This window comes from Anomaloglossus baeobatrachus, chromosome 5, assembly GCF_048569485.1.
Source record: "Anomaloglossus baeobatrachus isolate aAnoBae1 chromosome 5, aAnoBae1.hap1, whole genome shotgun sequence".
Taxonomy (NCBI): domain Eukaryota; kingdom Metazoa; phylum Chordata; class Amphibia; order Anura; family Aromobatidae; genus Anomaloglossus; species Anomaloglossus baeobatrachus.
The window spans coordinates 467,976,475-468,001,210 of record NC_134357.1 but is presented as its reverse complement, the minus strand read 5'-3'; the positions used below and the strand labels follow the sequence as shown (position 1 = coordinate 468,001,210).

Genomic DNA, 24,736 nt, shown 5'->3' with positions numbered 1-24,736 from the left:
CCATTCAAGTCTATGGGTCAAGTGAAAGATTGCACTGCACTTGCATTACTCCGGTGTTCAGCGAGTGCAGTGCAAGAATGGCAATAGCCGGCTACGGAGGCGAGAGGGAGATAAATCCCTCCCTCCCCTCTGCGCCGGCCCGCCCGCCAGCAACTAGGGGCTGGTATTATCAGGATAGGGAGGACCATGGATATTTGGCCCTTCCCAACCTAAAAATAGCAGCCATCAACCACCCCAGAAGTGGCGCATCTTTTAGATGCTTCAATTCTGGCCCTTCGCCCAGCTCACCAGGCACCCCCATTAGTAACCTGGTAAGTGTACAGTTAAAAAAACAAAAAATACACACTAGTTTATTTGAATAAAGACTCCCTCACACTGCCTCGTTCACCAATGTATTATAAAGAAATCCTACAAATTCCAATGTAATCCAATGGTGTAATGTCCCACGAGCGTGAGAATTTCTGGGCTGACGCTGACCGGCAGTGACCTATGGAGCCTTGTTCTCAGATATCAATATAGCATTTAGAGGTTGCGCTCTTTCTCCTCTCAAATGTGATTTACAAGGGCCCAATCATTGCCATGGTGACCCGAGGTCATCATGACGACCTCTGGGTCACCAAGATTCTGAAAGCCTCTGGGGTCATCACAGTGTTCATCTGTCAGTGCTGCACGGACAACTATAGTGTATTGCAATGGTGGTGCATTGCAATACATTATAGCTGCAATTAGGGCAGTAAAATGTAATGTCCTATATTAATAAGACTTAAGTCAAAGAGTAAAAAAAAACAAAATAAAGAACAAAAATGAAAAAAAATTGTTCCAATAAATATGTATATTTTAAGTAAAATAATAAAGTGCACATATTTGGTATCGCCGCATCCGTAACTACCCGATCTAAACAATTCACACATTACTTAACCCCTTAAGTGAACACGTAAAAAAAAAAAATTGGCAAAAAGTGTTTTTCATTATACAGCTAAAGTAAAATTTTTCATTTTTTTTCATTCCACATTGCTTTAGTTCCTGTGAAGCACCTAAAGGGTTAATAAACTTTTTGGATGTGGTTTCGAGCAGAATGAGGGGTGCAGATATTAGAATGGGGTCTTTCTTCGGCGCTCCATTGGGAGACCCAGACGATTGGGTGTATAGCACTGCCTCCGGAGGCCACACAAAGCAACTACACTAAAAAGTGTAAGGCCCCTCCCCTTCTGGCTATACACCCCCAGTGGGATCACTGGCTCACCAGTTTTCTGCTTTGTGCGAAGGAGGTCAGACATCCACGCATAGCTCCACTGTTTAGTCAGCAGTAGCTGCTGACTATATCGGATGGAAGAAAAGAGGGCCCATATGGGGCCCCCAGCATGCTCCCTTCTTACCCCACTTGTGGTTTGTAAGGTTGAGGTACCCATTGCGGGTACGGAGGCTGGAGCCCACATGCTGTTTTCCTTCCCCATCCCCCTGAGGGGCTCTGAGGAAGTGGGATCTTACCGGCCACCAAGCCCTGAGGCCGGGCTCCATCCACAGACCCATAGAACCTGCTGGATGTGGAGCGGGAGTGCCGTTCAGGGACAAGGCCCTGCAACTTTCAGGTACTCTGTGTCCCCGTATGGCAGGCCACGCACACCCCAGGCTTGCTGGGTGTGCTAGTGCGCCGGGGACTGTAGCGCTGTGCGCTGGGCTTATAGTCCCCGCAGATTACTGGGGGACTTTATGTGTGTGGATCGCCGCGCCGACCGCCCCTGGAGCGGCGGCGCAGCTGCGACTTGTAGTGCGCCGGGGACGCGCCGACCGCGCTTTTACGGCGGCGGCGCTTCTAACTTTAGTCCCCGGTTTTCTGCGGCCTAGCTCCGCTTCGTTAACGCCCCCCACCCTGTCAATCAGGGTAGGGGAGAGACGTTGTTCAATCGGCAGCGCCGAGGGCTGGAGCACGATTTACATGCTCCAGCCCTCTCACTGAGCACAGTAGGACACAGGCTTCGCGCTTTTTCTCTGTGCACGCCCTAGGCCCGCCCCCAGGCTTGCAGTTCCCCAGGACGCCGGCAGCCATTATACACATGCAGTCTGGCTGGAGAACGGACGCAGGCTCTGAGGGACCCGGGCTAGGGGTTTCTGGCGACCACACACCCGCGCTAAGCGTCCGGTAAGCAGCACATACGTGCGGCCCCACTAGTGCCACAGTGTTATATTTGTGTACTGCACTGTAAGGTCGCTTCTTGGCTGTACACCCTATATTGCTTTGAGGAGACAACAGCATGTCATCCGCAAAACGCAAGGGTGCCAAGGCACGGGCTGTATACACTGCTTGTACAGCATGTGGGGCTAATCTACCAGCAGGCTCCAACGACTCTCATTGTGTGCAATGTTCAGTCCCAGTGGCACTTCGTCAGCCAGAGCCTATTGTGGTGGTAGCCCAGGCAGAGACGCCTGTGAACCCTACCCCGGTGACGGGGACAGAATTTGCAGTCTTTGCTGATAAAATGTCTGTGACTATGACAAAAATCCTGGAGACCTTGCAGTCCAGGCCAGTTGCTCAGACCATGGACACCGCTGTGTCTATGTTCCCCGGCCCCCCTCAGCTGGAATTAATCCGTAATTCAAGGGGGTCCCAGGCATCACAGGCTGAGGGCTCTGACTCCGATGACAGTCCCAGTCCGCCTAAGCGAGCTCGCTGGGAGAGACCCTCCACGTCATCACGCGGATCAGGGTCTCAGCGAGAAGGGTCTCTATATGATGGCTCAGAGGTGGGTGATCAGGAGTCTTGTCCTGACGCCGCACTCAATTTGGATACGCCAGATGGTGACGCCATGGTAAATGACCTTATAGCGGCCATCAATAGGCTGTTGGATATTTCTCCCCCAGCCCCTTCTGCAGAGGAGGCAGCTGCACAGCAGGAGAAATTCCATTTCCTGTATCCCAAGCGTAAATTGAGTACTTTTCTGGACCACTCTGACTTCAGAGAATCCATCCAGAAACACAATACTTATCCGGACAAGCGTTTTTCTAAACGCCTTAAGGATACCCGTTATCCTTTTCCCCCTGACGTGGTCAAACGCTGGACCCAGTGTCCAAAAGTGGACCCTCCAATATCCAGGCTTGCAGCTAGATCCATAGTTGCAGTGGAGGATGGGGCTTCACTTAAAGATGCCAATGACAGACAGATGGACCTTTGGTTGAAATCTGTCTATGAAGCTATTGGCGCGTCGTTTGCTCCAGCATTCGCGGCCGTGTGGGCGCTCCAAGCTATTTCAGCTGGTCTGGCACAGGTGGACTTTCTCATACGTCCAGCAGTGCCGCAAGTGGCGTCCCTAACTACGCAAATGTCTGCGTTTGCGACCTACGCTATCAATGCGGTACTGGACTCTACGAGTCGTACCTCAATGGCATCCGCCAACTCTGTAGTTTTGCGCAGAGCCTTGTGGTTAAAGGAATGGAAAGCAGATTCTGCTTCTAAAAAATGTTTAACCAGCTTGCCATTATCTGGAGACAGACTGTTTGGTGAGCAATTGGCGGAAATCATTAAACAGTCCAAAGGTAAGGACTCCTCCTTACCCCAGCCCAGATCAAGCAAACCTCCACAGAGGAAGTGGCAGTCAAAGTTTCGGTCCTTTCGAGGCTCGGGCAAGCCCCAATTCTCCTCGTCCAAAGGGACTCAGAAAGAGCAAAGGAGCTCTGATTCCTGGCGGGCTCACTCACGCCCCAAGAAAGCAACCGGAGGTACCGCTTCCAAGGCGGCTGCCTCATGACTTTCGGCCGCCTCCCTCCGCATCCTCGGTCGGTGGCAGGCTCTCCCGCTTTTGCGACATTTGGCTGCCACAGGTCAAAGACCGGTGGGTAACAGACATTTTGTCTCACGGGTACAGGATAGAGTTCAGTTCTCGTCCTCCGCCTCGGTTCTTCAGAACTTCCCCACATCCCGACCGAGCAGATGCCCTTCTGCAGGCGGTGAATTCTCTAAGAGCAGAAGGAGTGGTGGTCCCTGTTCCTCTTCAGGAACGAGGTCAAGGTTTTTACTCCAATCTCTTTGTGGTGCCAAAAAAGGACGGCTCATTCCGTCCTGTTCTGGACCTAAAACTGCTCAACAAGCATGTGAACGCCAGGCGGTTCCGCATGGAATCCCTCCGCTCAGTCATTGCCTCAATGTCTCAAGGAGATTTCCTAGCATCAATAGACATCAAGGATGCTTATCTCCACGTGCCGATTGCTACAGAGCACCAACGCTTTCTACGCTTCGTGATAGGAGACGACCATCTTCAGTTCGTAGCTCTGCCATTTGGGCTGGCGACAGCCCCACGGGTGTTCACCAAGATCATGGCGGCAGTGGTAGCAGTCTTGCACTCTCAGGGACACTCTGTGATCCCTTACTTGGACGATCTACTGGTCAAGGCACCCTCTCAAGAGGCATGCCAACTCAGCTTGACGGTTGCACTGGAGACTCTCCAGACGTTCGGGTGGATCATCAACTTCTCAAAGTCAAATCTGTCACCGACCCAATCACTAACGTATCTTGGCATGGAGTTTCATACTCTCTCAGCGATAGTGAAGCTTCCGCTGGACAAGCAGCGGTCTCTACAGACTGGGGTGCAGGCTCTCCTTCAAAGTCAGTCGCACTCCTTAAGACGCCTCATGCACTTCCTCGGGAAGATGGTGGCGGCAATGGAGGCGGTTCCGTTTGCGCAGTTTCATCTGCGCCCACTTCAATGGGACATTCTCCGCCAATGGGACGGGAAGTCAAAATCCCTGGACAGGAAAGTCTCCCTTTCCCAGACGGCCAAGGACTCTCTGCAGTGGTGGCTTCTTCCCACCTCATTATCACAGGGAAGATCCTTCCTACCACCGTCTTGGGCGGTGGTCACGACAGACGCGAGTCTGTCAGGGTGGGGAGCAGTTTTTCTCCACCACAGGGCTCAGGGTACGTGGACTCAGCAGGAGTCCACCCTTCAGATCAATGTTCTGGAAATCAGAGCAGTGTATCTTGCCCTACTAGCCTTCCAGCAGTGGCTGGAAGGAAGGCAGATCCGAATTCAGTCGGACAACTCCACAGCGGTGGCATACATCAACCACCAAGGGGGGACACGCAGTCGGCAAGCCTTCCAGGAAGTCCGGCGGATTCTGATGTGGGTGGAAGCCACGGCCTCCACCATATCCGCAGTTCACATCCCCGGCGTAGAAAACTGGGAAGCAGACTTCCTCAGTCGCCAGGGCATGGACGCAGGGGAATGGTCCCTTCACCCAGACGTGTTTCAGGAAATCTGTCGCCGATGGGGAAGGCCGGACGTCGACCTTATGGCGTCCCGGCACAACAACAAGGTCCCAACCTTCATGGCACGGTCTCGCGATCAAAGAGCGCTGGCGGCAGACGCCCTAGTGCAAGATTGGTCGCAGTTCCGGCTCCCTTATGTGTTTCCACCTCTGGCACTCTTGCCCAGAGTGCTACGCAAGATCAGATCCGATTGCAGCCGCGTCATACTCGTCGCCCCAGACTGGCCGAGGAGGGCGTGGTATCCGGATCTGTGGCAGCTCACGGTCGGCCAACCGTGGGCACTACCAGACCGACCAGACTTACTGTCCCAAGGGCCGTTTTTCCATCGGAATTCTGCGGCCCTGAACCTGACTGTGTGGCCATTGAGTCCTGGATCTTAGCGTCTTCAGGATTATCCCAAGGGGTCGTTGCCACCATGAGACAGGCTAGGAAGCCCACGTCCGCTAAGATCTACCACAGAACGTGGAGGATATTCTTATCCTGGTGCTCTGCTCAGGGAGTGTCCCCCTGGCCATTTGCATTGCCTACCTTTCTTTCTTTCCTGCAATCTGGGTTAGAAAAAGGTTTGTCGCTCGGCTCCCTTAAAGGTCAGGTCTCGGCGCTATCCGTCTTTTTTCAGAGGCGTTTGGCACGCCTTCCTAAGGTGCGCACGTTCCTACAGGGGGTTTGCCATATCGTACCCCCGTACAAGCGGCCGTTAGATCCATGGGATCTGAACAGGGTACTAGTTGCCCTCCAGAAGCCGCCCTTCGAGCCTCTGAGGGAGGTTTCACTTTCTAGACTATCACAGAAAGTGGCTTTTCTGGTAGCGATCACATCTCTTCGGAGAGTGTCTGAGCTGGCAGCGCTATCATCCAAGGCTCCCTTCCTGGTCTTCCACCAGGACAAGGTAGTGCTGCGCCCCATTCAGGAGTTTCTCCCGAAGGTGGTATCCTCTTTTCATCTTAATCAGGATATCTCTTTGCCTTCGTTTTGTCCTCATGCAGTTCATCGGTATGAGAAGGATTTACATTTGTTGGATCTGGTGAGAGCACTCAGAATCTACATTTCCCGCACGGCGCCCTTGCGCCGTTCGGATGCACTCTTTGTCCTTGTCGCTGGTAAGCGCAAAGGGTCGCAGGCTTCTAAGGCCACCCTGGCTCGATGGATCAAAGAACCAATTCTTGAAGCCTACCGTTCTGCTGGGCTTCCGGTTCCATCAGGGCTGAAGGCCCATTCTACCAGAGCCGTGGGTGCGTCCTGGGCATTGCGACACCAGGCTACGGCTCAACAGGTGTGCCAGGCAGCTACCTGGTCGAGTCTGCACACTTTCACCAAACATTATCAGGTGCATACCTATGCTTCGGCGGACGCCAGCCTAGGTAGAAGAGTCCTGCAGGCGGCAGTTGCCTCCCTATAGGGGAGGGCTGTCTTGCAGCTCTAACATGAGGTATTCTTTACCCACCCAGGGACAGCTTTTGGACGTCCCAATCGTCTGGGTCTCCCAATGGAGCGCCGAAGAAGAAGGGAATTTTGTTACTTACCGTAAATTCCTTTTCTTCTAGCTCCTATTGGGAGACCCAGCACCCGCCCTGTTGTCCTTCGAGATTTTTGGTTGTTTTTCGGGTACACATGTTGTTCATGTTGAACGGTTTTCAGTTCTCCGACGTTACTTCGGAGTGAATTTGTTTAAACCAGTTATTGGCTTTCCTCCTTCTTGCTTTTGCACTAAAACTGGTGAGCCAGTGATCCCACTGGGGGTGTATAGCCAGAAGGGGAGGGGCCTTACACTTTTTAGTGTAGTTGCTTTGTGTGGCCTCCGGAGGCAGTGCTATACACCCAATCGTCTGGGTCTCCCAATAGGAGCTAGAAGAAAAGGAATTTACGGTAAGTAACAAAATTCCCTTCTTTTTGGGTATTTTCTGTCACTTCAAATGTGATTCCCTAAAAAAGTGGTTTTGTAAATTTTGTTGGAAAAATGAGAAACTGATAAACTTTGAACTCTTCTAACTTTCTAACAAAAAAAGGTTCAAAAATAATACTTATATTAAGTAGACAAGAGGGAAATGTTATTTATTAACTCCTTCACCTCCCCCGGGAGAGTTTTCATTTTTGTTTTTTCCTCACCTTCTTCCAAGAGCCATAGCCTTCTTGTTTTTCCTTCAATATAGCCATTTTCCAAGATGGTTGCTGGCTTTTTCCACTTCTCTTGTTCATAGCCATATCAGGGCTTGCTTTTCGCGGGACGAGTTGTACTTTTGAGTGACACCATTCATTATGCCCCATATTGTACTGGAAAATGTCAAAAAAATTCCAAGTGCAGTGAAATTGCACAAAATGAAGGGAATTTTGTTTACTTACCGTAAATTCCTTTTCTTCTAGCTCCAATTGGGAGACCCAGACAATTGGGTGTATAGCTATTGCCTCTGGAGGCCACACAAAGTATTACACTTAAAAGTGTAAGGCCCCTCCCCTTCTGGCTATACACCCCCAGTGGGATCACTGGCTCACCAGTTTTAGTGCCAAAGCAAGAAGGAGGAAAGCCAATAACTGGTTTAAAGACCAATTCAATCCGAGGAAACATCGGAGAACTGAACCATACCACATGAACAACATGTGTACCCGAAAAAACAGAAAAACCCCGAGAAAACAGGGCGGGTGCTGGGTCTCCCAATTGGAGCTAGAAGAAAAGGAATTTACGGTAAGTAAACAAAATTTCCTTCTTCTTTGTCGCTCCATTGGGAGACCCAGACAATTGGGATGTCCAAAAGCAATCCCTGGGTGGGTAAAAGAATACCTCATGATAGGGCCGTCAAACGGCCCTCTCCTACAGGTGGCCAACCGCCGCCTGAATGACTTATCTACCTAGGCTGGCGTCTGCCGAAGCGTAGGTATGCATCTGATAATGCTTGGTAAAAGTAAGTAGACTCGACCAGGTGGGTGCCTGACACACCTGCTGAGCCGTAGCCTGGTGCCGTAATGCCCAGGATGCACCCACGGCTCTGGTAGAATGGGCCTTCGGCCTTGAGAGAACCAGAAGCCCAGTAGAACTGTAGGTTTCAAGAATTGGTTCCTCGAGCCCCCGAGCAAGGGTGGATCTGGAAGCTTGCGACTGTTTACGCCGACCAGCGACAAGGACAAAGAGTGCATCCGGGTGGCGCAGGAGCGCCATGCGGGAAGTAGAACCTGAGTGCTCTCACCAGAACCAACAGATGCAAATCTTTCTGAAATTGATGGACTGGACGAGGACACAAAGAAGGTGAGGTGATATCCTGATTGATATGAAAATGGGATACCACCTTAGGGAGAAATTCCGGAACCGGACGCAGAACTACCCTGTCCTGGTGAAGGACCAGGAAGGGAGTTTGTATGAGAGCGTTGCTAGCTCGGAAACTCTCCTAAGAGACGAGACCGTTACTAGAAGGCCACTTCCCGTGAAAAACGGGAAGGGAGACATCCTTCAAAGGCTCGAAAGGCGGCATCTGGAGAGCAATTAGAACCTTGTTCAGATCTCAGGGCTCTAACGGCCGCTTGTACGGAGTGCTGAGAAGACAAACTCCCCGTAGGAACGTGCGTACCTGAGGAAGTCGTCGTTTCTGAAAAAATACAGATAGCGCTGAGACTTGTCCCTAAAGGGAACTGAGCGACAACCCATTTTCCTACCTAGATTGCAGGAAGGAAGGAAACATAGACGATGCAACCGGCCAGGGAGAAACACCCTGCGCCGAGCACCGAGATAAGAACATCTTCCACGTCCTGTGGGCAATCTTGGCGGACGTTGGTATGCTAGCCTGTCTCATGGTGGCAACCACGTCCTGAGGTAATCCTGACGACACTAGGTTCCAGGACTCAATGCCACACCATCCGGTTGAGGGCCCTCCTTCGCACAAAGCACAAAACTGGTGAGCCAGTGATCCCACTGGGGGTGTATAGCCAGAAGGGGAGGGGCCTTACACTTTTAAGTGTAATACTTTGTGTGGCCTCCAGAGGCAATAGCTATACACCCAATTGTCTGGGTCTCCCAATGGAGCGACAAAGAAAAAATGCTTTTTATGTAGCATGTTCACTATTTTGAACAACTCATCTGGCATTGATTCCCCAGGTCAGTACGAGTTCAGAAATACCAAACATGTTGCTAATGTATGTAAAGTGCTATGGAATTAATAGCGCTATATAAATAAATATCATTATTATTATTACATGTGTAGTTTTATCTAAGTGGTGAAAAAAATTCAGAAGTTTGTTAAAAAACCTCATAAATAAATAAAAAATGTGTGCTTTTGTTGCCATTTTCTGAGACCCATGGCATTCTCATTTTTCGAGCTCTAGGGCTCAGTGATGGCTTATTTTTTGCGTCCTGAGTTGACGTATTTATTATACCATTTTGGGGTCGATACGACGTGTTTATCGTCTGTTATTGCATTTTAATGCAATTTTGCGGCAACCAAAAAAAATCATAATTTTGGCGTTTTAGAAGCGAGTCATAGAAGGGACGAGTCATCATCTGAACTTGCAATGTCATAACAACCCATTGGCACCCTGTGTTTGTGTCACTAGGCCGCTTTTGACGGTGGGCAGCAACGGAGACGGAGGTCAACAGGCGTGTGTGGATCAGATATGAGCTGCACCTGTCTGCAGATTAGATCAGCCGCTGAAGGGAGAACTACCTGGGACGTACGATAGATATATATATATATATATTATATATGTATGTATGTATGGAACCTTGGTTAACAAGAACAATCCGTTCTGGGACTGTGCTTGTTAACCAAGTTACTCGTTCAGCAAAGCAAGATTTCCCATTGGAATCATTGCAATGCAGACAATTCATTCCACAACTTGTTAAATGTCCCATCCAGGTCTCCTATTGTGCCATTCCACACACGTACAAACTCACACAAACACACAAGCACGCACGCACATATCATGCTCACCCTACCTTCCGTTCCATCGCTGCTCTCCTGGGACTTGCTGTTCTCCGGTACGGGCTGTGTATCGGGTAACCATTGCGACGAGGGAGGAACTTCCGCACCCAGAGCGCTGACGTCAAAGGTAGGAGCCGCTTGCCTCTGATTGGCCAGCGCACCGCCTTTGAGTAGCGGTGACAGGGGAACTTCCTGCTTCGTCGCTATGGTTGCCAATGCACATCCTATACCGGCGAACTACAGAACCCAGGAGGCCGGCGATGGAACTTAAGGGTACACATTATGCTTACCTTACCTTCCGTTCTATCGCCAGCCTCCTGGGTCTTGTAGTTCGCCGCGAGGATTCCTACCTCATCGCGATGTACCGGCGAACTACAAGAACCATGAGGCCGGCGATGGAACGGAAGGTAAGGTGAGCATAATACTGTATGTGTGTGCGTGCGTGCACTGCAAGTGCGGGTCAGAGCGTGGTGGCTGTATGGAACCGGAAGTGTTTGCGGTGAGTATTTTGCTCGTACAGCAAAGCTTTCTCGTAAAGCGGGTTACAAATTTACAGCAAGCTTTGCTTGTTAAGCGAAATTCTTGTTAACTGGGTTACTCGTTAAGCGAGGTTCCACTGTATATATAAAAATGTATGCATGTCCTTGGTTGTTAAGGGGTTAACTATTTTGTGTGACATAACTCTCTGCTGTAAGGGCATAAAAATGCAAAATGTGAAAATTGTGAAATTGAATCGGGAGAGAGGGGTCTAGCAAATGAGCTAGGATCATTAAGGGTAGTGGGATATGTCCAATGAAGATTCTTTCCATATTAAATCCACTACGTTGGTTACTATCTGACCAATTTCTAGATTGGAGGCTATTAGTAATTTTATTTTTTCAGGTTTTTTTGCTATCCTGGGGGGTGGGGGGGTTGCGCTGTCAAATATATTTTGAAGGCGGTTTATGTGGCTCTTGAATCCATTATTTATACAGAATGTGTTGTCCTGCATATATAGTGGGTCTTGGGAAGAATCATCATCTTATATAATACCATCCTTTCTAGCCATGAAATATTGATCTTATCGAATTTAGCGATCGTTTCTTGAATATTTCTTAGGGCTTCAGAGAGATTCTCATTCAGAATTTTACATAATGGGTTTGTGGTGTTCATTCCAAAATACCGTATTTTTCTGACTATAAGACGCACCCTGATTTTAGAGGAGAAAAATAAAATTTTTAACTAAAAAATGTGGTCATGACACACTGTTATGGGGCGAGGATCTGCTGCTGACACTGTTATGGGGGTAATGTCTCCAAATTCTCCACTAAGGTACCCCATTCTGGTAACGATTTTCCTGCCTTGTATATGATCTTGCTCATTTACCCCCATCCATCCTGCTCATTTACCCCCATCCATCCTGCTCATTTACCCCCATCCATCCTGCTCATTTACCCCCATCCATCCTGCTCATTTACCCCCATCCATCCTGCTCATTTACCCCCATCCATCCTGCTCATTTACCCCCATCCATCCTGCTCATTTACCCCCATCCATCCTGCTCATTTACCCCCATCCATCCTGCTCATTTACCCCCATCCATCCTGCTCATTTACCCCCATCCATCCTGCTCATTTACCCCCATCCATCCTGCTCATTTACCCCCATCCATCCTGCTCATTTACCCCCATCCATCCTGCTCATTTACCCCATCCATCCTGCTCATTTACCCCCATCCATCCTGCTCATTTACCCCCATCCATCCTGCTCATTTACCCCCATCCATCCTGCTCATTTTACCCCCATCCATCCTGCTCATTTTACCCCCATCCATCCTGCTCATTTTACCCCCATCCATCCTGCTCATTTTACCCCCATCCATCCTGCTCATTTTACCCCCATCCATCCTGCTCATTTTACCCCCATCCATCCTGCTCATATACCCCCATCCATGCTGCTCATATACCCCCATCCATGCTGCTCATATACCCCCATCCATGCTGCTCATAATATAGCCCCATCTCGGTATATGGCCTGTATCCTATGGCACAGAATAAAAAATAAACGTTTATACTCACCTTTCCTCACTCCCTGCAGCACCGATCATCTTCCTCTCTGTCTCAGCTGCAGCGCCGCTGAGTGGAGCCGTCACCGTTGTCTGCGGCATCGCAATGTCTTCCTGTCTGTGCAGGTCAGCTGATCTGTGTGGATACTAGTGGCGCGCACACCGATGACGTCATCGATGTGCTCACCGCTCTCTACACAGATCAGCTGACCGGCACAGACAGGAAGACATCGCGATGCTGCAGGGGGACGGCTCCACACACTGGGACGGTGAGTACACTGATTCACTGCACCCCGCGCTGATAATGATGCACGGGGGCAGTGAATACAACCGCACATGATCACTCCAGGGTGCAGTTGCCAGGGGTGATCATGTGGGCCGGCTGTTAATTATGCACGCACCCCCCCTGCCCATCACCCCGCCCTCCTGTCAGCGCCGGCTTTACTGCTGAGACGTAATGAGCGGGCCCACATGGTCACAGCAGCCGCTGCTACAGCCTGCTCGTGCCCCCGATGACCCGCTCCACCGCAGCACCCTCATTCCCCGCAGCCACATTCAGACCATAAGATGCACCCCCCACATTTGGGGGAAAAAAAGTGCGTCTTATGGTCTTTGGATTTCTTTACATTCACGATACAATTGGATAAAATTCCAAATAGACTGCAGTTACCGCCGTGTACCGATCAGATTAATTGATTTTTATATTTTTGCTAACTTGGCGTTTCTAAACGGGGCAATACCAAATACGTGGTTTCAGGGTTTTTTAATTGTTTTATTTTCAGTCGGGCAAATGGGGGTGATACGAACTTTTTTTTTTCTGATCGTCCTTCTAAGGGCCAAGGGCCTTTATCATTGCACGGTCTGATCGCTTCTGCTGGTATCCACGCAAGCCTGCAATAAAGGGTCATATGCGACCAATGACGTATAGGTCATTGAGGTTAATTTCTATATTACTGATGAAGTCCCGTCTGTCAAGAAGGGAAGATTTAGTGAAGTTGTTCATTGTTTAGAAGCAGTAGATAAATATGGGATAGAAACAAGTTTATTTCTTCCGTTTTTGGTTGAATAAGGCTACTTTCACACATCCGGTTTGAGCCCTGCGGCTCAATCCGGCTGTGAAACCTATGCAACGGATGCGGTGAAAACACCGCATCCTTTGCATAAGTTTTTACATGCGGCCGGTCCGTTTTTTTCCGGTTGCGGCACGCTACTGAGCATGCGCAGTGGAAAAAACCGCATGCGGCGGCCGGATGCGATTTTATTTTTTTTTTCTGCATCGCGCCGCATCCGGCATCCATAGGCATGCATTGAAAATGCGCCGCAGCGGCCGGATGCGGCACGATGCAGTTTTTTTTTGCCGGAGCAAAAAACGTTGCAGGGAACGTTCGATCCGGCCGCGGCATCGGCTAAATCTGCCGCATGCGGCAAAAACCGGACCGAACGTAAGCCCATGCGGCACAATACGGCACTAATGTAAGTCTATGCAAAAAAAAAAAACGCAACCGGCGGCAAAAAAAACGGTTGCGGTTTTTCTGCAGAGTGCCGTATTGTGCCTCATTGCAGAAACCGGAGGTGTGAAAGTAGCCTAAGAGAGAGACAGACCGGCCGGGAGACCGGGACCGGTTTCAGACATCCGTGTTTAATCAGGTACCAGTCACACACTTGGTTACATTGTATGTTGCTAGCCAGCGGTACTGTGTCTGGTGTATAATTGTGACATGCTACTAAGGCTACTTTCACACTTGCGTTCAGCGCAGTCCGTCACTATGGAGAATAGCACAGTCCGTTAACGCACTGCGCTATTCTCCATAGACTTGTATGGACGACGCACTGTAACGCAAGTGTCAGCGTTGCATCCGCTGGACGACGCAGCGTCGTTATTTTGACGCTGCGCCGGGCGGATTGAACGCTGCATGTAACGTTTTTTTGAGCAGCGGAAACCTTTATTTTTCACTGCGCGTGCTCTTCTTTTTTTTTTTTTTTTTTAATCACAAACTTTATTTTATTTCTCGGTGGCCGAACGTTCAGCTGAGCACTTGGCCGCCGTCATGTCAGGGCACTCAGCTGAGCGCTCGGCCGCCGGCATGTCAGGGCACTCAGCTGAGTGCTCGGCCGCCGGCATGTCAGGGCACTCAGCTGAGCGCTCGGCCGCCGGCATGTTATAGCGCTCAGCTGAGCGCTCGGCCGCCGGCATGTCAGGGCACTTAGCTGAGCGCTCGGCCGCCGGCATGTCAGGGCACTTAGCTGAGCGCTCGGCCGCCGGCATGTCAGGGCACTCAGCTGAGCGCTCGGCCGCCGGCATGTCAGGGCACTCAGCTGAGCGCTCGGCCGCCGGCATGTCAGGGCACTCAGCTGAGCGCTCGGCCGCCGGCATGTCAGGGCACTCGGCTGAGCGCTCGGCCGCCGGCATGTCAGGGCACTCGGCTGAGCGCTCGGCCGCCGGCATGTCAGGGCACTCAGCTGAGCGCTCGGCCGCCGGCATGTCAGGGCACTCAGCTGAGCGCTCGGCCGCCGGCATGTCAGGGCACTCAGCTGAGGGCTCGGCCGCCGGCATGTCAGGGCACTCAGCTGAGCGCTCGGCCGCCGGCATGTCAGGGCACTCAGCTGAGCGCTCGGCCGCCGGCATGTCAGGGCACTCAGCTGAGCGCTCGGCCGCCGGCATGTCAGGGCACTCAGCTGAGCGCTCGGCCGCCGGCATGTCAGGGCACTCAGCTGAGCGCTCGGCCGCCGGCATGTCAGGGCACTCAGCTGAGCGCTCGGCCGCCGGCATGTCAGGGCACTCAGCTGAGTGCTCGGCCGCCGGCATGTCAGGGCACTCAGCTGAGCGCTCGGCCGCCGGCATGTTATAGCGCTCAGCTGAGCGCTCGGCCGCCGGCATGTCAGGGCACTTAGCTGAGCGCTCGGCCGCCGGCATGTCAGGGCACTTAGCTGAGCGCTCGGCCGCCGGCATGTCAGGGCACTCAGCTGAGCGCTCGGCCGCCGGCATGTCAGGGCACTCAGCTGGGCACTCAGCTGAGCGCTCGGCCGCCGGCATGTCAGGGCACTCAGCTGGGCACTCAGCTGATCGCCCGGCCGCCGGCATGTCTGGGCACTCAGCTGATCGCCCGGCCGCCGGCATGTCAGGGCACTCAGCTGATCGCCCGGCCGCCGGCATGTTATAGCGCTCAGCTGAGCGCTCGGCCGCCGGCATGTGAGAGTGCTCGGCCGCCGGCATGTGAGAGCGCTCGGCCGCCGGCTATTAAGAGCGATCAGCTGATCGTTCACAATAGTTGGCTGCCGGTACTGTAAAGAAGAAAATAAATAAATAACGCTTTCCGTTATTTTGTACGATCCGTAGCATTGTGTTGTGCCACTATATGCAACGCATTCGTTGCATCCGTCACACAACGCAATGTTACGGTCGGAAGCCGTCCAACGCAAGTGTGAAACTAGCCTAATCCTCCCTCTGGTGTTTATCGCTGAATTCAGGGACTCTATGGGTGTTGGAGAAAAGTCCCCCTTTGTTTGGCGCCCTGGCCTTCTGCCTTGGAACTGGCACAGCACTCCATGCCGTTAGATTTAGTTGAGCAGAGACGCGATGTGCTGCGCTGCAGGAGGGGGATTTTGCACACCGCGGATTCCTCTTGGACTCTGGAAAGCATTGAATCTATGGGTCCTTGGGAGAAACTCCTTCCGTTTGACAACTTGCGGGGGCTCAGAAGATTGATTTTTTTTTTTTTTTTCTCTCTGTTGACTTGCTGGCTGCTGGAGTTCTTTGCAGACTTCACTGGCAGCAGTGGTAGCTGTGACTCAGGGTTTGGACATTTTTGCAGCTAGGATGCTCCAAGTGGGCTCAAAATGGTTCAGGTGAGCAATAGAAGGTCTTTATTCAGGATTCAATCTGTCCAAGTCTTCATAGAGTAAAATAGTGCAATCTCCAGGCTCTAGTGCTGCAGAGCTCTATGAAAGCCACAGCCATCACACTGCACCTCCAAGACATGCCCCCCACTAAGGTTTATTTTCGGGGTACGTGTAATTTGTGGAAACATGGTATTTGCGAATATAATTTATTATTATTTTTTATTATTATTATTATTATTATTATTATAATTCCTACTACATATTGGGATAGGGTCTTGGAGATGGGAATACCCCTTTAAAATTCTGATATAAATACGTTTGTCAAATTCAATCAATTTCCAGAAGTACTCCCTACTCCAGATACTGCCCCCTGAAATCTCAGTGTCAGTGGCTTTTCCACCCTTAGTGCCCATGGATATGTCCTGTCTTTACAAGGTTTACAGGTTGCACATACTCAGTAGCTACTAGGTAGTCTTATATAGTAGGGGTATCCTCTTATTGTGCAGCAGCTCATACATGGTTGCACATACTCAGTAGCTACTAGGTAGTCTTATATAGTAGGGGTATCCTCTTATTGTGCAGCAGCTCATACATGGTTGCACTGTCCTCTGCACCTGCTGCTATTACAGGAGGAGCAGTGATCATCTTCTCCGACTGCACCCCTCACCATAGGATATACTAAGCAGTGCGAGTACAGAAATACCAACACCACCAATGGCTATTCTCCTGATATCCATTTGCCTATTTGTTATATTGGATCTCTTTTATCTATAAATGCTATAAATGTGCCTGGCCATTTATCTATACTGTTTTAGTGGAGAAACTTTCTCTGTTGAGTACAGCAGCCAATCAGAGCTCAGCATTTTTTTTTTTTAATGGCTCTAGTGAAATGTAAGCTGCTTTCTGATTGGTTGTGGGACATGTAGTTTATGGTGGTAACAGGGGCATACTGTTGGACCACACACCTCACATTGAGTGGAGAGGCACAAACATGGAGGAGCTGGAGCCAGAAAAAGTTGCAAGGATATCAATACATGATCAGGTTACTTGAGATGTTAGTTTCTGGGATAAACCCTTTAAAGGGAACCTGTCATCAGAAATTTAGCTTGAAACCTAAGAGTTTCCCCCTCTGCAGCTCCTGGGCTGCATTCTAGCAATGTTCCTGTACTTTTTGTGGCCCCTTTTAAACTTGTACCTTTTGCTATGTAAATTTTGTAAATCGTCCATGGCGGCGGGCTCTCTGCTGACCGTTGCTGTTCCTCCAGCACATTGACGCCGTCCCCCCACGCTCCATTTCATCCATCAGGACGCCGCCCACTGCGCCCGAGGTGCCGCCCACGCCAGGATCGCTGGTGACGTGTGTCACAAGCACGAGATTACGGGCGGCGCTGTGATTGCATTGCAAGTGCCCGCCCATAATCTCGTGGACGCACTTTCCCCCCACTGCCTCCAGCGTGTTCTGCGCAAGCGCTCGCCGGCCAAATGACCCGACGCCACCTCCTTCCCATCTTAGCCTGCAGCAGGGCAAGATGGGAAAGAGGTGACGTTGGGTCATCTGGCCAGCAAGCGCTTGCGCAGAACACTGGAGGAAGAGGGGAAAGGGCGGTCACGAGGTTATGGGCGGCACTTGCTGATGACACTCACAGCGCCGCCCATAACCTGGTGCCTGCACAAAATGTCACCAGCAGTCACACGTGCACAGTCCCGCTACAGTCGCACAGCGCATGCGCAGGACCACGGGCGCCCAGGGGCGGCGTCCTGAGATATGAAATTCAGCGTTGGGGGGGGGGGGGGGGCGGCGTAAATCTGCTGGAGGAACAGCAACGGTCAGCAGAGAGCCCGCCCCCATGGACGATTTACAAAATTTACATAGCAAAAGGTACAAGTTTAAAAGGGGCCACAAAAAGTACAGGAACCTTGCTAGAATGCAGCCCACGAGCTGCAGAGGGGGAAACATTTAGGTTTAAAGCTAAATTTCTGATGACAGGTTCCCTTTAAGCTTTTCTGAAATGTACATGCAGGACCCCACTCATACGTTCATTGACTGTATAGTTAATGCTTCACCATTCTCTAAACTGCAGGCTCCTTTCTGATAAATGTCAGCCTAGATACAGTATTCTCCATGAAGTGTATAAACCGTGTTATGGATAAGAAGCTTGAGGCCGCCTTACGTTTCCTTTTACATTGTGCGCCCTGGTAGTATTCCATCTCCGGCTCTTCTCGTTGTGCTGTACCTCGGACCTCCTCAGGTATTGGACCTGACTCTTCTGTTACTTGTTCTTGTTTAATTTCCTTATTTTGTGGTTTGTGTCTCATTTCCTTCCCTGTGAGCTTCCATTACATTCATACCATGTATAGCACATCTGATGATACTGAGCAGGTTGGATCCACTACATGGTCGGGTATCTGCTCTGCAAAATAGGACAGAAACCAGATAATTAAAACAACCATGAACGTAAACAATCCCGACAATCTCCCCCCTCCATCTCCCTGGTATGAACCAATTGCCATCTATCCTATGCTTAGCTGATCAGACTGCAGACATGTCCTCTGTCAATGCTTTCTGCAGAAGCTCAAGTCACTTGTAATCCTTCACAGTATTTAAATCCACTTGGTATATTATATTACTAAATCTTGAGTTATTTCCTATATTATACTCCAGAGCTGCACTCACTATTCTGCTCGTGGAGTCACTGTGTACACAAATTACATTACTTATCCTGAATTGTTCTGGAGTTACATTGTGTATTATACTCCAGAGCTGCACTCTCTATTCTGCTGGTGGAGTCACTGTGTACATACATTACATTACTTATCTTTTACTGATCCTGAGTTATTTCCTGTATTATACTCCAGAGCTGCACTCACTATTCTGCTGTTGGGGTCACTGTGTACATACATTACATTACTTATCCTGTACTGATCCTGAGTTACATCCTGTATTATACTCCAGAGCTGCACTCACTATTCTGCTGGTGGAGTCACTGTGTACATACATTACTTATCCTGTACTGATCCTGAGTTACATCCTGTATTATACTCCAGAGCTGCACTCACTATTCTGCTGGTGCAGTCACTAAATATGTACTTTATTGACATTGTTGAAATGATGTACATTGTATTATGTGGGGTTTTCACATGGTCAGGTGACTTATGATTACTAATGTCCCTGATGGTGACGCACCTCCTTATGGGCTGTAGCGCCTCTTATTTCCCGCATTAAATGGCAAAGACCGGTCAGCAGAGGACATCACTCTGATCTGCTTTTTCTCTTTTTTTCTTTTTAGGCGTCAAAGTTCCTCGTAATTTTCGACTTTTGGAAGAACTTGAAGAAGGTCTAAAAGGAGTTGGTGATGGGACAGTTAGCTGGGGTCTGGTAGACGACGAAGACATGACACTCACAAGATGGACTGGTATGATTATTGGACCACCTAGAGTAAGTATAAGTCCGATACACACCGCAGCTTCACACTGTCATGGCCTCGTCCTACTGTGACCACGCATGGCTGTGTGCAGGAGCCTGTGTGGCAGTACATGGGGCTGCAGGAATTGTGCTGCCATATGGTGCTCAATGCCTCACATTAGTGAACTTTCCCTCGAGAAGCAAAGTTTCTAAGGGAAAATCCATCTTTATTGTGGCATCTAGTCAAAAAAATATGTATTAAATCAGTGTAGCCCCAGGGAATCTATACGATGGCTCTGTACAGCTCGGAGGATGGAGACTACTGGCCTCCAAATCTAGACCAACACATTGGCTTCTACCATAAAGAACCAAAACACAATGTATATAATAGTATATCTTAACATAAACTTGCAACGACCCTCAATAGAAACAGCAAAACAAGAGACTATCTGATGTAGGGATAAAAAAGGAAGCCAGCTGCACATTGCTATTGAGGGTGGAGGGTCTGAATCATATATACAGATTTATTGCTTTAGAAATTCAAGACTCGATCTCTTTCTAATTGAGACCCAGAGCTGCACTCGTAGTTCTGCTGACTCCTATTGGATACAATCAGCAGTTTTTCTGCTGCAGTGCTGTCAGTTCATGGGACTGCCAATGCAGCTTTCGATATGATTGGCCTATCAAAAAGGAGAAATGGAGTCATGTTCGATATTGTGAAAATAGAAATTTTATTATTTTACAACACTGATTAAAATATATATTCAATCACAATAAATAGTAAGGGGAGAAACACAAGTGCAGAAGAAAGGAAAAACGCATAACAAAGGACACAGTAAAGGATCGGTATAGCAGCATGGGTCAAAATGAAGGTTTATAAGAATATTGCACGACGCCCATGTATTATAGTACCGTAGTATCAGGTGAAAAAAGTGACACCGAAAATCTTTTGGGTAGATGTCTATTTAATATTACACTATGCCCACACAACTGAGTGGAAAACCCTAGTTATAAGATATTAACAAATAATAAACTATAGCCACTCCAGCTAAGTGTGTGCCACTAATTCACATATCACGAAATTCATAAAAGTGGACACACTCAAATCATTAATAATTAAATGGCATCTAGTACTCCGATTATCAAATGGTAGTCAGGCCAAGCATGGAAGTGCCGCGCTGCAATAATAGAAACAGTCACTAGAGGGCAAGCCACCTCGTGCACAATATAATTATGATCCAGCCCCCCCCCCCCGAGGAAGCGAAACGCGCGTCAGGGCCTAGTGGATTGCGCCTAACTTTGTGACGAGTTAATATGGGTAAGCTGGATCATAGTTGTTGGAACATGGAACATGACTCCATTTCTCCTTATTGATAGATTATGCATAAAAAAAAATTGTTCTTGATTCATGTTTTCTCAGATGTTATTGATTTCTCGATATGATTGGGTACGAGATAAGTAGCTAGGACTAGGCCCTCTGCTTGTCACCTATGCTTTTGATACTATGCTTTTGTCGCAGGAATAACTTTTTTTCTATTGAGTTTTATAATCTCGTTTATGCTAATTTTAATCCCTTAAGTTTTAATTTAACCCGATTTCCATTGGTGGTAAAATATTAAAGGCACCTTAGAAACTACCCTCCTGGACGCTGCACCCACACATGTCGCAGCTCTCTAGTACCAGGCAATCCGTTCTCATTACTGTAGGCACACATGTAGCCAGCAATAACCAAGTGCCCGGTCTTCCTGCTGAACATAACTCTATCGGCCACTGTGCTGCTGCGGTGTTGGTGTAGATCAGCAGTAACTCATGGACTCCAGAGCTGTATAAGCCATACGCTGGTGGTGTCTGCATCCTATGTTACTGGGTAGGACCACTTCTTTTTTTTTTTTTTTCTTCAACCTTTCATACATTGCTCCCACCACTGCGGGCGCTCCTCCTCACAGCCTTAGGCCTCCTTCACACGTCCGTGTCTCCGGTACGTATTTGGTCCGTTTCATCACGTGTCGGAGACACGGGTACACGTAGACCCATTAAAATTAATGGGTCTGCCCTCGCGTGTGTGTTTTGCCATGGACCGTGTCCATGTGGAGCACATGTGTGCCCGTGTGCTCCACACGTAGACATGTCCGTTTTTCTCCGGCATCACAGGTGTCACGCGGACCGCACGGATGTGATCAGTGTGACACGCACTGGAGAAAACACGTATCTGTGAAATAAAAATAATTTCTATACTCACCTTCTCCAGCGTAGCTGTCACTTGCTTCCGACTGCCGCTCATTATGCTCATCGCATATTCACCTCACTGCGGCCGGAAGCAGCGGGGAGTCGGCAGGACCGAAGATCAGCACCACGGACAGCGAAGCCAGGGACAGGTGAGTACAAAGTTCCTGTTCTCCGTGTGTTATCACGGATAACATGAACACGGCACACGGAGGGCCATACGCACCCTTGACACGTCCGTGAAAAACGGGCGTGATTTTCACGGACGTGTGAAAGAGGCCTTACATTGGGACAGCACCATTTTTATGCTCTCTCCCTTTTTGCCTATTAATCGCAGGGGCACCATACACCACTATAACTTATTGTTGTGGCGGGTCGAACCAGTAGGCACAAACTAATTCTGCTCTATATTAATATTAACATTATTAAAATTATTTTAGATTATTGTAGCAGTTAATAACAATGAAATATGCTGACTCGCTGCTACTACTAATACATGTTACGATAGGACTTATTGTAATGTATTCTTACTCTTATCAGTGAATTAACACAATATCATTTACTGCTTTTTTTAACATCTATTATTAAGCCCTTGTACCTTGATCAACAGCTTCCACACAATATGATGTCTCCACACAACATCCTTGCAGCCACAAAACACAAAATGATGCCCCCCATATGCCCCTACAGGCACTATAATGGTCCACACAGACCGTAATGATGGTCTTCACAGCACTCTCCACACACAATATGAAGTTCCTCACTGCCAGCTTCACACAGTATGACTGTCCATACAGTGCCTGCACAAAGTATGATGGTTCTGACAGGCCTCTTATACCCAGTATGATGGTCCTCACAGCCCGGTATACCGAGTATGATGGTCCTCACAGCCCCCTATGCCCAGTATGATGGGCCTCACAGCCCCCTATGCCCAGTATGATGGGCCTCACAGCCCCCTATGCCCAGTATGATGGGCCTCGCAGCCCCCTATGCCCAGTATGATGGGCCCCCTATGCCCAGTATGATGGGCCCCCTATGCCCAGTATGATGGGCCTCACAGCCCCCTATGCCCAGTATGATGGGCCTCACAGCCCCCTATGCCCAGTATGATGGGCCTCACAGCCCCCTATGCCCAGTATGATGGGCCTCACAGCCCCCTATGCCCAGTATGATGGGCCTCACAGCCCCCTATGCCCAGTATGATGGGCCTCACAGCCCCCTATGCCCAGTATGATGGGCCTCACAGCCCCCTATGCCCAGTATGGTGGGCCTCACAGCCCCCTATGCCCAGTATGGTGGGCCTCACAGCCCCCTATGCCCAGTATGGTGGGCCTCACAGCCCCCTATGCCCAGTATGGTGGGCCTCACAGCCCCCTATGCCCAGTATGGTGGGCCTCACAGCCCCCTATGCCCAGTATGATGGGCCTCACAGCCCCCTATGCCCAGTATGATGGGCCTCACAGCCCCCTATGCCCAGTATGATGGGCCTCACAGCCCCCTATGCCCAGTATGATGGGCCTCACAGCCCCCTATGCCCAGTATGATGGGCCTCACAGCCCCCTATGCCCAGTATGATGGGCCTCACAGCCCCCTATGCCCAGTATGATGGGCCTCACAGCCCCCTATGCCCAGTATGATGGGCCTCACAGCCCCCTATGCCCACTATGATGGGCCTCACAGCCCCCTATGCCCACTATGATGGGCCTCACAGCCCCCTATGCTCACTATGATGGGCCTCACAGCCCCCTATGCCCACTATGATGGGCCTCACAGCCCCCTATGCCCACTATGTTGGTCCTCAAAGACCCCTTATATACAGTATGATGGTCCTCACAGCCCCCTATACACAGTATCATGGTCCTCACAGATCCCTATATACAGTATGGTGGTCCGCACAGACCCCTTATATGCAGTATGAGCACTCACTAGCCCCCTATATACAGTTTATATGCCGCACACTTCACACATATATAAAAAAAAATTACCTAGCTCCCGTTCCATACACTTTTCTGGAATACATCAATAATAACACGGATAATATTCTGATATTTACTCACAAAGTGGAACATTTTTCTATTCCATGTCTGGATATATTCTTGCCCGGCAATATTAAGGATGGCAGTGTAAAGTTCACAGAAAGCTAACTGCAGGAAGTTCATTACTCTATGCCACCAGCTGTCACCCTTGTCATAATATCCATGGGTGAATATGTAGGTGCAAAGAGATGTTGAACTTCTGAAGACGCTTATACAAAGAGTGCACTGTTCTAGATAAACTCTTTATTGCAAGAGGTTATTCTCAAGATTTGTTAATCTGTTCTATAAAGATACCGGACTCCAAATTATCTTGAACAAAATAAAAAACAAATGATTCAAGCAATCAAGTACCATCTTATAAGATGCACTTTTTCCCCCCAAAGTAAGGGGAAAAACTCAGGGCATCTTATTAAGCGAACATGGTGATATTCTGCATTATGAACCATATTTAGGCTGTGTGCCCACGGGACTCTGTACCCGCGGATTTTGCAGCGGAAAACCTGCGGATTTATCTGGATTTTCTAGATAAATCCGCAGGTTTTAGCAAGTACAGACACTCCCCATGTTATCCTATGGGACATGGGGAGTGTCTGTGTCCATGCTGCGGTATGTGCGGCTGCAGAATATGCTGCGGATGTCCCGCAGCCGCACGTAACTGCATGTCCATTATTCCTGCAGAAATCCCAACCCTCCACTATGGAGATAGTCCAGGACTTCTACAGGTAAGTCGCATGAATGTCCGCAGGTTTTCCACAGATATTTCGCTGGAATCCTGCAGCAATGGATAGCTGCAGATTCCGGGGAGCAGCTGCGGGAAACCTGCGGCCATACCTGTGGATATATCCGCAGGTGCGAGCTCCCGTGGGCACATAGCACAGTTTGTGCTTTGATGTAAGGCTATCACTCACCGTGGCCCAGTGGGAAGCGTTCATCGTGCAGGCAGTAGAAGTGTGCACCGGGCAGTCATGTCAAGCAAGCGGCAGACCAGCAATGTCAAGCGGGCGGCAGGGGAGCCATGTAAAGCCG

General features: G+C 49.6%; 1 protein-coding gene across 1 annotated transcript in view; it reads left to right on the top strand.

Annotated features, from left to right (window-relative positions):
- UBE2V1 (ubiquitin conjugating enzyme E2 V1) overlaps positions 1-24,736 on the top strand; it is a 52,887-nt gene that overhangs the window by 17,626 nt on the left and 10,525 nt on the right. Inside the window, exon 2 of the mRNA XM_075350616.1 lies at positions 19,336-19,484. Within this exon, the coding sequence (XP_075206731.1) occupies positions 19,336-19,484 (149 nt within the window). The remainder of the gene's footprint in view (positions 1-19,335; positions 19,485-24,736) is intronic.